Source organism: Coffea arabica, chromosome 8e, assembly GCF_036785885.1.
Source record: "Coffea arabica cultivar ET-39 chromosome 8e, Coffea Arabica ET-39 HiFi, whole genome shotgun sequence".
Taxonomy (NCBI): Eukaryota; Viridiplantae; Streptophyta; class Magnoliopsida; order Gentianales; family Rubiaceae; genus Coffea; species Coffea arabica.
This window is the reverse complement of record NC_092324.1, coordinates 44,443,181-44,455,400: the sequence shown is the minus strand read 5'-3', so window position 1 is coordinate 44,455,400 and position 12,220 is coordinate 44,443,181. Positions and strand designations below refer to the sequence as shown.

The 12,220-nt window shown below is 40.9% G+C and overlaps 1 protein-coding gene across 1 annotated transcript; it reads left to right on the top strand.

The window, feature by feature from the left end:
• The first annotated feature begins 356 nt into the window (after nucleotides 1–356).
• LOC140012806 (uncharacterized) lies at nucleotides 357–845 on the top strand. Its single transcript, XM_072061121.1, has one exon. The coding sequence runs from the start codon at nucleotides 357–359 to the stop codon at nucleotides 843–845; it is 489 nt and encodes a 162-aa protein (XP_071917222.1).
• The last annotated feature ends 11,375 nt before the right edge of the window (nucleotides 846–12,220 follow it).

The following is a 12,220-nucleotide window of genomic DNA, read 5'->3' as shown; positions in this document are numbered from 1 at the left end:
CCTATTCCAACTCATACAATCCGGGTTGGAGGGATCATCCAAATCTGAGTTATGGGGGAAATAAGCAACAAAATTTCACCCCCAATAGACAACAGGGCTTCCAGCAACAATATTAAACAAAGAATCAACCTTCCTCTAACCCAGGTATGTCCTTAGAAGACATGGTTAAAACCATAGCCTCTAACACTATGAAATTTCAGCAGGACACTGAAGCCAGCAGTCAAGAGATGGAGGCACGTATGCAAAACTTGGAAAATCAGATGAGTCAATTGGCCTCAATTGTCAACCGACTGGACTCCTAGGGAAAGGGAAAACTTCCATCCCAACCTGAGGTGAATCCCAAGAATGTAAGTGCAATGACCCTCAGGAGTGGGAAAGAGGTTGAAGGACCAGCACCGGTGGCTCCGAAGGACAAGAATGAGGACCGCATTGAGAAGGAGCTTGAGGAAGAAGGAACGTCCGGCACCAATAAAGAGGTAATACGTAACCCAGTGGTTCCAGTTAAGCCTAACCCACCACCTTTTCCTAGCAGGTTGGAAATGCCTAAAAAGCAAGACAAGGAAAAGGAAATTCTGGAGATGTTTAGAAAGGTGGAGATAAATATCCCCTTACTTGACGCAATTAAGCAAGTACCCCGGTATGCCAAATTTTTGAAGGACCTATGCATCAATAGGAAGAAATTGAGGGGAGATGAAAGGATAATTGTGGGAGAGAACGTATCCGCAGTGCTTCAAAGAAAACTTCCGCCCAAGTGTGGAGACCCAGGTATGTTCACTATCCCTTGTAAAATAGGGAACACTAGCATTCGGAATGCCATGTTAGATCTAGGAGCCTCTATAATGTGATGCCCAAGACTATTTATGCTTCGCTAAATTTGGGTCCCTTAAAGGAAACTGGCATTATAATTCAATTGGCTGATAGGACTAATGCTTATCCCGATGGGGTGATAGAAGATGTGTTAGTGCAAGTGAACAATTTAGTGTTCCCTGCTGATTTTTATATTCTTGATATGGGTGATGAACGTTCTCCAAATCCATTACCAATTTTGTTGGGGAGGCCCTTCTTGAGCACGGCTCGTACAAAAATTGATGTTAGTGAGGGCACCCTGACGATGGAATTTGATGGAGAAATAGTTCATTTTAATATATTTGAGGTCATGAGATATCCTTGTCATTCTAATGCTATTTTCGCTGTGAGTGTAATTGACCCTTTGGTGCAAGAAGTATTTGAGATTAATGGCAGGGATGAATTGGAGACAGCAATCACCAAACATTTGGATCTGGAAGCAACTTGTGAAATGGAGTTAGATGTCAGTTTGCAAAGAATGGTTGGAGCCTTGCATTCACTAGGCCAAAGTTCTCTAAGGTATGATGTCGCTCCTATATTCGTGCCTGAACCACACCTAAAGCTATTACCTTCTATCGTGCAGGCACCTGAAGTGGAGTTAAAACCTCTGCCCGAACATTTAAAGTATGCCTATCTAAGCAAAAAAGAGACGTTACCAGTGATAATCTCATCCAAATTATCACCCAGGGAGGATGATAAGCTACTTCGGGTTTTAAGGGAGCATAAGGAAGCTATAGGTTGGACAATTGCGGACATAAAGGGTATAAGACCGTCCGTGTGCATGCATCGAATTCGCCTGGAAGAGGATGCTAGGCCGATAAGACAACCACAAAGGAGATTGAACCCCATCATGATGGAAGTGGTCAAGAAAGAAGTAATCAAGCTTCTGGACGTAGGAATTATTTTTTCTATCTCAGATAGCCCATGGGTGAGTCCAGTCTAAGTGGTGCCAAAGAAAGCAGGGGTAACTGTGGAAGAAAATCATGAAGGGGACCTCGTTCCAATTCGAAAGCCTACGGGTTGGCGCCAGTGCATCGATTACCGCAAATTAAACGCGGTGACCAAGAAGGATCATTTTTCTCTTCCATTCATCGATCAAATGGTTGAAAGGTTAGCTTGTCGTGCATATTATTGTTTTTAGATGGTTTCTCTGGCTATTTTCAGATAGCAATTGCACCAGAGGATCAAGAGAAAACAACTTTCACTTGCCCCTTTGGCACTTTTACCTATCGAAGGATGCCATTTGGATTGTGCAATGCCCCTGCAACATTTCAGAGGTGCATGATTAGCATTTTTTCTGAGTATGTGGAGAGAATAATTGAGGTATTCATGGATGACTTCAGTGTCTATGGTGATAGTTTTGACGATTGCTTAGATAACCTGACATTGATTTTAAAAAGATGCATTGAGACTAACCTAGTACTCAATTGGGAAAAATGTCACTTCATGGTTGAGCACGGGATAGTTCTAGGACATGTAGTGTTGTCTAGAGGAATTGAGGTTGATAAAGCTAAAATAAATGTGATATCTGCTTTACCTTACCCCGTAACTGTACGGAAAGTTCGTTCTTTTCTAGGACATGCAGGTTTCTGTCGCAGATTTATCAAGGATTTCTCAAAGATCGGGGCACCACTTTTCAGGCTTTTGCAAAAGGATGTCAGTTTTGAATTCAACGAGGAGTGCAAAGAAGCGTTCGAGAAGTTGAAAAAACTACTCACTTCTTCACCTGTCATCCAACCCCCTGATTGGAATCTCCCATTCGAAATTATGTGTGATGCCAGCGACCACTCCGTAGGAGCAGTTTTGGGACAAAGGATGGAGAAAGCGGCGCACGCAATATATTACGCCTCTAGAGCTTTAAATGGCGCCCAACTCAATTACTCCACTACGGAGAAAGAACTCTTAGCTGTTGTTTTTGCTTTAGAAAAGTTTAGACCTTATTTGCTAGGTGCTAAAGTAATTATGTATTCTGACCATGCAGCTTTGAGGTATCTGCTGACCAAGAAGGACGCTAAACCCCGTTTGACAAGATGGATATTGCTCCTGCAGGAATTTGACTTGGAAATCAGAGATAAAAAAGGAGCAGAGAATCTAGTAGCTGACCACCTAAGTCGATTATTGGTAGCGGAGGAGGAATTACCATTAAGGGAGTCTTTTCCTGAAGAACATTTACTTTCTATTAATTCATCCCCTTCTTGGTTTGCAGATATTGTGAATTATTTGGTTACTGACAAATTGCCCGCAGGTTGGCCCAAGACGAAAAAGGACAAACTAAGAAGCGATGCAAAGTACTATGTCTGGGATGATCCCTATCTTTGGAAACAAGGTGCTGACCAAATAATGAGGCGATGTGTAAGTGAAAGTGAATTCCAATCTATATTGACTTTCTGTCACTCTTTTGCATGTGGGGGTCATTTTGGACCTAAACGGACTGCTAGAAAAGTGTTGGAAAGTGGATTTTATTGGCCTACCTTATTTAAGGATGCTTACTTGTTTTGTAAGACATGTGATAAATGTCAGAGGGTAGGAAATTTATCCCGAAAGGATCAACTGCCACAAGTGCCCATGCTTTTCATTGAAATTTTTGATACTTAGGGTATAGATTTCACGGGTCCCTTTCCAAATTCTTGTGGATTTTTATACATTTTACTAGCAGTGGATTATGTCTCGAAGTGGGTGGAAGCAAAAGCCACCCGCACTAATGATTCTAAGGTGGTTGCAGATTTCATAAAGTCTAATATTTTTGTACGATTTGGAATGCCACGGGCAGTTGTGAGTGATAGGGGGACGCATTTTTGCAACAAAACAATTGCTGCTTTGTTCAGGAAGTATGGTGTACTTCATAAGGTTTCCACTTCCTACCATCCACAGACCAATGGTCAGGCTGAAGTCTCGAATAGAGAAATAAAGTCTATTTTGGAAAAGATGGTCCGCCCTGATAGGAAGGACTGGAATTCAAGGTTGGAAGATGCCTTGTGGGCATACATGACCGCTTACAAGACACCTATAGGGATGTCTCCCTATAGGTTGGTATTTGGTAAGCCTTGCCATCTTCCAGTGGAGTTCGAGCATAAAGCATTTTGGGCGGTTAAGCGATGCAATATGGATATTGAGGAGGGCGGAATTCAAAGGAAGTTACAATTACAGGAGTTGGAGGAGATTCGCAATGAAGCTTATGAGAATGCGATAATTTATAAGGAGAGGAATAAGATTTTTCATGACCAACAGATCTCAAGGAAGACATTCGAGTGTGGGCAAAAAGTTCTACTGTACCACTCCAAATTGAAGTTATTTCCAGGTAAATTACGTTCTCGTTGGATTGGTCCTTTTGTTGTGACTAATGTCTTTCATTATGGTGCAGTAGAGATCCAAAGTTTGAAGACTGAGAAGAAATTTGTAGTGAATGGTCATCGTCTCAAGCCGTATTATGAAGGGGTTCCAATTGAACGGGTGTAGATGATGCACTTGGAAGACCCTATTTGCTTAGTTTAAGTAAATTTTTGGGCTACGTCTAGTCAAAGACGTTAAAGAAAGGCGCTTTTGGGAGGCAACCCAATTGTTAATTTTGTTGTTTTAGTGCTTAATTATTTAATAATGTCGTTTCTCACGTGGGTACTAGTCAGTCTTGATGTTTTCTAACTCTGATCAGGATAGGTAATCTTGGCGTGCCCACGCGAGGAGGGCACGCATTAAGCGTCTAAGTCCAAGTCCCATGGGCAGAGGACGTTTGTAAAACATGGCGTGCCCGCATCGTGTTGGTAAATTCTCAACATCTCGCGACGCCGGCAGAAAATAGAATCTTGGCGTACCCACGCGAAGAGGGCACGCGTTAAAGTGCGTAAGGTGACTCTCGAAGTCAGTGGATGTTCTCTAATCTTGGCGTGCCCACGCCATGTTTGACGACCAAAAAAAAAAAAAAAATCCACAAAAACTATTTTTTTCCTTCTCTTTACTTTACTTTTCTTTTCTTCTTTTCTTCCTTCTTCTTTCTTCTTTCTTCCCCGCTGCCTCGCCTTCCCTTTTCCCCTTTCTCTTGCGACCGGAACCCTTCGCCGAGCGCCGCCACAGCTCGAGGCCAAGCTTATCGCGCGCCACCGTCTTCGCGCGCGCCTCCCACTTTTCCCCTTCGGCCGCGCCATCCTTTCTCTCTCCCGCGGGCATCGCTCACCTCGCAGCTCTGTTGCAGGCTAGCCCGCCGCCAACTGCCGCTACTCCGCTGCTCGAACCCGCGGCCAGCTCGCGGCCAAGCTCCTCGCGCGCCTCCACGAGCCCCGTCGCGCGACCTTCTCCTCGCGAGAGCTACACCTGCGCAACCGCCGCTGCCCCAGCTCGTTGCACCTCAGCCACACTCCAGCCCTCGCGCGCCGCCTCTTTCCGCAGCCCACGTCGGCGCGCATCTCCTCCATTGCCGCTGCTGTCCAGCGCCACCACAGCCCTCACGCGTCTCTCTCTCTCTCTCTCGCGAGGACTGCGCCGTCACTGCCCCCCTTCGCTGCTGACCCTAGCCGCGCGCCATCTCCTCCTCCTCGCAGATAGTCGCGCATCACCACCTGTCCAAATTGACAGGTGGAGGTATTGTACACCCTTCTCCTATTAGCATCAATTACTAGAATTTGTGGTTGGATAGAAGGAGGTGTTGATTTGGATACTTTCTAGGATAATTTTAGACAGATTTGGGCTTTAGTGACTGCTAGGGATTTTTGTGGCGCTATTTTTTATTTTATTTACTTCAACTGCTGTTGCTGGAATTGCTAGCTCTTTGGGTTAATTGCTGATTTTAGTACCCTGTTTTGGGTTCTTGACTGTCCATTTAGAGACAGTGACGCTGGTTTTAGGTCCACGTGTGTCTGATTCATATATTTGGTGTCCAATTGTGGGTGAATTGCTGCGATTGCTGGTTAAATTTGGAGGCGCCCGTGACGCTTATATTTGCTTATTGGGGGCGCCCGTGACGCTTGTAATTGCTACTCGGTTGGGTATACTGGACTTGCTTGGGGTCTTTTTCTAGCTCTTGGTTTCCTGTATTGTGCTTTCTATTGTTTTGGTTTGCCTGTTGGTCACCATGGTGAGGCCTCGTTCTTCTTCTAAGTCTAGGACACCTGGGCAATCACAGCCTCCACCACCCCAACCCACTATTCCCGCCTCTAACCCCTCGCATGAACCTTCCTCCTCTGGGAGGAGAGCTCGCCTTGGGAGACAGAGGGGCGTCCATATTTCTGATCCTGCACATTTTGGGGGAAATCTGCACTTCACTAGGGCCGCCGACAAGTAGCGATATGCTGTTTGTTGTGAGCAGCAGATCACTCTTTGCCGGTATCTGGACGCCGCCACCGTGGGCCTTCTAAATATTAGCGTCCCCTTCCACCATTTGATCAATGGCATTGGATGGCGCCCATATTCCCGTATTGTTGACCTCCCGGCCTTTGTTGAGTTGGTTAGGGAGTTTTATGCCACTTTTGAGTTCACCATTACTACCGGTTATACCGTGTCTACCCCCGATGTCATTCGATTTCGATTGATGGGTCAGGAGTTCCACTAGTCGATTACTGATTTTAATTTGGCTTTTGGTTTTATTGATCCGGCCTATGCCGCCTCTCGGGAGTATGCCGAGAGTGCCTGCAACTACATAGAGCCTTTCTTCTCTCGTTATCGAAGTATGTGAGAGGCGCTGTCCGTCGACCCTGCCCCTTATGATTCTCGCCAGTCCAAGAGCTCTTACATCAAGGACCCGGCTTCTCGCTACATCCAGCGCTTCCTAGCGTATAGTTTCTCGGGTAGGCGAGATAGCTCGGGTATATTGTCTAAGCCAGAGTTCTTTTTCATATGGTACATGCATAACAATATTAAAGTTAACTTGGGTTGCTGGCTCGCTTCTCAATTTAAGTCTGTTTTGACAAAGAAGAAGCGCCCCTTGATTCTTGGGTCGTATATCACCCATTTGGCTGTTAACTTGCAGTTGCTTGATCTATCTAACCATGATTTACATGTTGCTTGTCAAATGGAGGCCTTGGATATCCCGTGCTTGGAGCGAATGGGTTTGGTACGGGAGGGTGACAACGGGTGGGAGATTGTTCCCCCGGGATCGATTAGACCTCCGCCTCGTTCATCCTTTGCCAGAGCCTCCACGGCGGGCGGTGACCCCGGTCCTTCTTCTTCCGCTCCCCCCCTCCCGTCCTAACAGCTGAAGAATGGCACCATCTCCGAAACACGGTTGAGAGGCTTGAGACGCGGCAGAAACACATTGACGTTAACGTGCACAATATGGCGCAGAATCTAGCGGCATTTATGCAGCAAGCCGGGTTCCCTCCTCAGTTTCCGCCTAACCCTCCCATGTTTTGACGACTCTGGAGAAGTACCGTTGCCCTTCTCTTTACTTTTGTTGCTGGTTTATCACATTGAGGGCAATGTGTCATTTAGGTATGGGGGGAGTCTCTGTTTGAGTGCTAGTATTCCCTGATTGGTGTTTTCCCTTTGCTCTTAGTTTGATGGTTATCTCATTTTCGTTTATCTTCCCTTCCTTTCTCTAGTGGTCAGTTCTAATTTGAATACCAAGTCGGATGTTGGTTTTTGTCTCTAATTCTGATATTGCCGAGTTTTAGTAAAAACATGGTATCAAGCTGAGGGGGTTAAGTTAAGAATATCTCTGTGGTGAATATCAGCAAGTGCTTGACTTTTCTAATTTTTAGTTAACTTTTCTAGGCATATGGGATGACTGTTGGCATTTTTCATGTGATTTGGTCCGGCTATTAATTTTAGTTCTCCATGTTTGGAAGTTTGGGGCTGGCTGCTGTTATTTTTGCGTTGTTTTAGTTATTGTGCTATATGGTTAGCATTGGCTATGCTCCGCTAGTTATCACCACCGAGTAGCCGGGGATCTTCACCTAAAGTGTTGATCCTCGCGTCAAAAGGTGGTGATGGTTATGAGTACTTGGTCACCTAGCAAGAGGAGTTGAGTAACCGGGCTCCTTCATCTGACAAATGTTGGAGTTCGCGTCAAAAGGCTCTAATGGCTAGAGACTAAGCCTTTTGAATAAAAACAATCAAAAAAAAAAGAACTGAAAAAAAAACAGGGAGAGAGAAAGAAATAAATAAAAAGTGTGTCAAATGTGAAAGGAGTTAGCTACCGATTTATGGGCTAATGTTGAGATTTTAGTTAATAATTGGACCAGTCGCTGATGAATGTGAGTAATCATCCTTTCTCCCTAGATTAGTTTGCTTTAAATTGGAAGGGTCGGTGGTTAGGAAGCTAATCGGGGCGATTTTCTGTGATCTTGACCTGTGATGCTTGATATATATTTCTTTGAGTATTTTGGCAATACGGTAAGTGGAGAATAGCCATTATCCAATTTTGGTGTCCAATTCCGATTCTCATGCTTGAGGGCAAGCATGATTCAGGTGTGGGGGTAATTGATAGGACATTATTTGATAGTAATTTTATTACTCATTTCCCCTGTTATACCTATCAAATATTGTGTTAATTGCCGATATCTACTTATATTTGGTATTTGGGTCTAATTCCAGGAATGGAGCAGAAAACTACCAAAAAGAAAGGGAACAAAAGACAATTGGGCTAAGGGCCCACCTTGTGTACTTCATTGGCTCAAGTCCTACGGGAGAGAGCATTAGTAATCTCCTTTGGCTTTTAAGAGGGACATCAGCGGGGACCACGAAGAAGCAAAGGCTTTTCTTCAATTGGGCTTTTGAGAGAAACACACGAGGAGAAGTTTTTTCTTGTAATCTTTTGCTTGCTTCCCAATTACGGTGGGACCAGAGACTAGATAGTTTTTAGTCAACTTCCTTTTTGTTTCTCTATAAGTAGAGAACGGACAGAAGCAAGCGGAGAGTTTTTAGCTTTTAGTTCAGTTTTTAATTTTCTTTCTTTTTCTCTCTGACTGGCCTCTGACACACGCCGGGAAACATCTTTTATTCCTTGCTTTCTAGTAAAAAGGCAATGCCGTTGCAATCATTTAATTCGTGTGGTGATTTAATTATGCGGCGTGGCTAAACCTTCAATCTAGTCAAGGGTCAACTCGACGGCGCAGTCCCGAAATTCTGTGAGATCTAATTAGTTTTCACGCGTTCCTCAATTTATTAATATTTGCATGCTATCTGCTTGAATTCTCATGGGATTTATTTATTAATTGGATGTCAAGGGCCCGATGTTCAATGTGATTTATTAATCTCGTGCCAATTTAGTCAATTAAATCCGTAATTGTTTGATTGATTAATATTAGTGGCAACTGGTGTGTTTACACATCAGGGGAGCGTGCAATCTAATTTAAATAACCCTCGTAGTGTGTTATTGATTAGGGCTAGGTTTTTCTAGTTGTTAATGCAATTGGGAAATTAATTCCTATGGTCGTACTTAGGAGTATTTTTTGATTAGGGGTAATCAACGGTCGTACCTTGGTTATCAATAAATTAAGGAAAAATTGGTTGTCAAACTTCGTCAACGGCTATAACTAGCCTATTAATACATTAAGTGAACCTCTCTTGCATCAATGATCGGATAATTGGACTGTGCCTGAGTAGTTGTATCCTTGGCTAGAATTTTTATATATTCTTGATTTAATTCCTTTTCGTATTCGTGCTAGTTAATCATTTGTTCCAGTGAATTATTTAATTGTTTTTAGTTTAACTCCGATAAAATCCCCCTTATTCCAATTGGAATTTTAAAAGAAACAAATATCACCAGTCCCTGTGGATTCGACCTTGCTTATCACTGTCTACAGAAGTTGTATTTTGCTTGAGCAGGTATTTATTATTGCACAGGTTCGGCACCTGTCACTTGCTATGGGGGCAGGGAGTGAGAGGGGGTTTTGACAACGTGGTGAAGTTCCCTGTCCTAAATCCCGTTGTCATTCCTAAAAATATAAAAATAGCTGTTGTTGTCTCCACCTCCAAATATTTAACTGTAAATGTTGTTTATTTGATTTTTTTATGTTTATAATTGTCAAATGCCTACTGTATCTTTTATTCAAAAAACTTAATAATTTATAAAATTTGAGCCTGAAATCAAGCTTAATTCAAGATTCACAAATTATCAAGCATATCCAAGTCGACTAGCTAGCTTGAATAAACTATTATTTTCATCGAATCAAGCTCTTGCACGAGTTTTAGAATTCTAGCTTGAGTTCATGTTCAAGCATTTAACTTGAATCGCGGGGTATAGGTAAATATATATCTATTCAATTGTGAGATATTTAATTTTTCACACCCTTTTTACTTCATTAGACCATAGCAATTAAATCTAACCTTGCAAGGTGACGAGATTCAACCATGTACCAAATTTTAATAAAAGATAAATACCCCATTTTCTGTAAGTATACAGATCGTTTATCGAGTACAGGGAATATTAAGTGTCGATCCCACAGGCAAAATTATCAATTACCGATGATTTTTGAATTCTTTTATTATTTAGACTATTACAAATGTAAGAGATTAAATCTACAGTACGAACATGAAATAAAAATAATAGAAAACTCCTAGGGATATAGAATTCTCCACTATTCTTGCTAGTGAAATTACCGGTTAAGTGAATGTTATTATTTTGGCTAGTTGTGGTGTGATTTTTTAATATATATGAAATCTACTCTCATTGTGAATCAACTATACTTGTAGTTAAGCCATACATACTCTCGTGGTTATGAAATTAATTACAAACTCATTTCTTGTATACTTCATAAGTTTAACACTTCCTTGAACTAATGTTAAATTTTAATTCTCATTGCAAACTTAACATCTTAAAATTATCACAATTAATGGCCAGTTAATCATGATTAGAAAACTAAAGTGATAAATAATTTGATCAAAATAATATCATCAAATAACTAATTAAACATCATTAACAAAATATAGAAAGTTCATCCATAACTCTAAATATAAACCTTAGCAACGCATGATAAAATCCAAACTTGTATTATAACTAAACATGAAATCAAATATAAAAGAGAAGTGATAGGAGAGAGGTCACCCTTGTCACTTGAGCTCCAATTCTCCATCTTTATTCCTCAATTCTTCATCCAAATCTAGTCACAAGTACAAGATGGATAAACTATACTAACTATGCTATACTAATAAACTAAGAAAAACTAGTAAAAACTATATTTTAGTAGTGTTTCTAGCCTTCCAAAGTTATAAAAAAATGTCCTTCAAGACCCCTATTTATGGAGGAATTCAAACTACAAATGAGTTGTTAAAGTTGAAGTGAAATGCATCTTGAGATTTCCAAAATATGCTTCCACAAGTCTTCACACTTCTTTAGAGTTACAGCCGAAATTCTGAACTGGAGATAACTTGGAAAAGCTGTGTGAATACAGATCAACTTAAGGTGCAAGTTTTAGCTTCGTTTGAAGAATACGTGGGTATGAGGTTACGTATTACCCCATGTTTTGCCTTATTGCAGGTTTTTCATTTCTGGCCAGTCTTCAACTTTGTTCTGTTTTTGCACCAATTTCAACTGATATTTTCTCAATGATGAAGGCTAAACTAACTCTTGTACAAAACATGAAAGTTGTAGCCCTTTCATTTAGATTTCCAATGTTTCAAGAATCATCTAATTTAGAGCTTTGTAAACTGAAAATTGACCAAAATATTTTTGACTAGTCAAAACTCTGTTTTAGTTTTTGACAACAAACATGGCCAACACTATTTTGATATTTTGACTAGGAAAACTCATGAAATGGATTTTGATATCACATAAGAAATGCAGAGCTATGTGTTGGCTTCAAAATGGCTCAAGAATTACCTCAATCCGATGCTTGTAACTCAAGATATAGTCAAAATACCAACAGGTGTCAAAACTATCAAACTTCTCTTCTTTAGAGCTTAATTGCATTTCATCTTTGAATATTTTGCATTTCATATTCTCTTTAAATCACTTCAAATCACCAACAATCATCTAAATATCTTCTCAATTCATTCCATTTGTTGATTGAATCATTGAAACCTACAAAACATGAAGTTTTCACAACTTTAATCCATTGAAATGTAATATTTCTCACTTAAACCACAAAATGTAAACTTCACTAGAAACCTAGTTAATTAGCTGTAAAAATAAATAAAGCATATCAAAATTAAATATTAAAACACACTTAAATCACTTAAAATGCAAGCTTATCACAAGGTACCCAACAAAGGGACCAAGTGGGTAGATCATTAGTTCAATTGGTGGATAATTGATTGAATTTATGGGTCACTGGCATAATATTGATAAATACATATAGTATATGAGTGATATATATATATGTAGTGTATATACATAGTATATATATAATTTGTTAATAAAGTGCTTTGTTATATTAATTACTATGTTTAGAAACATATATTATGAATATATGAAAACATTAATGGAAGACTCAATTTCATTTTCTTT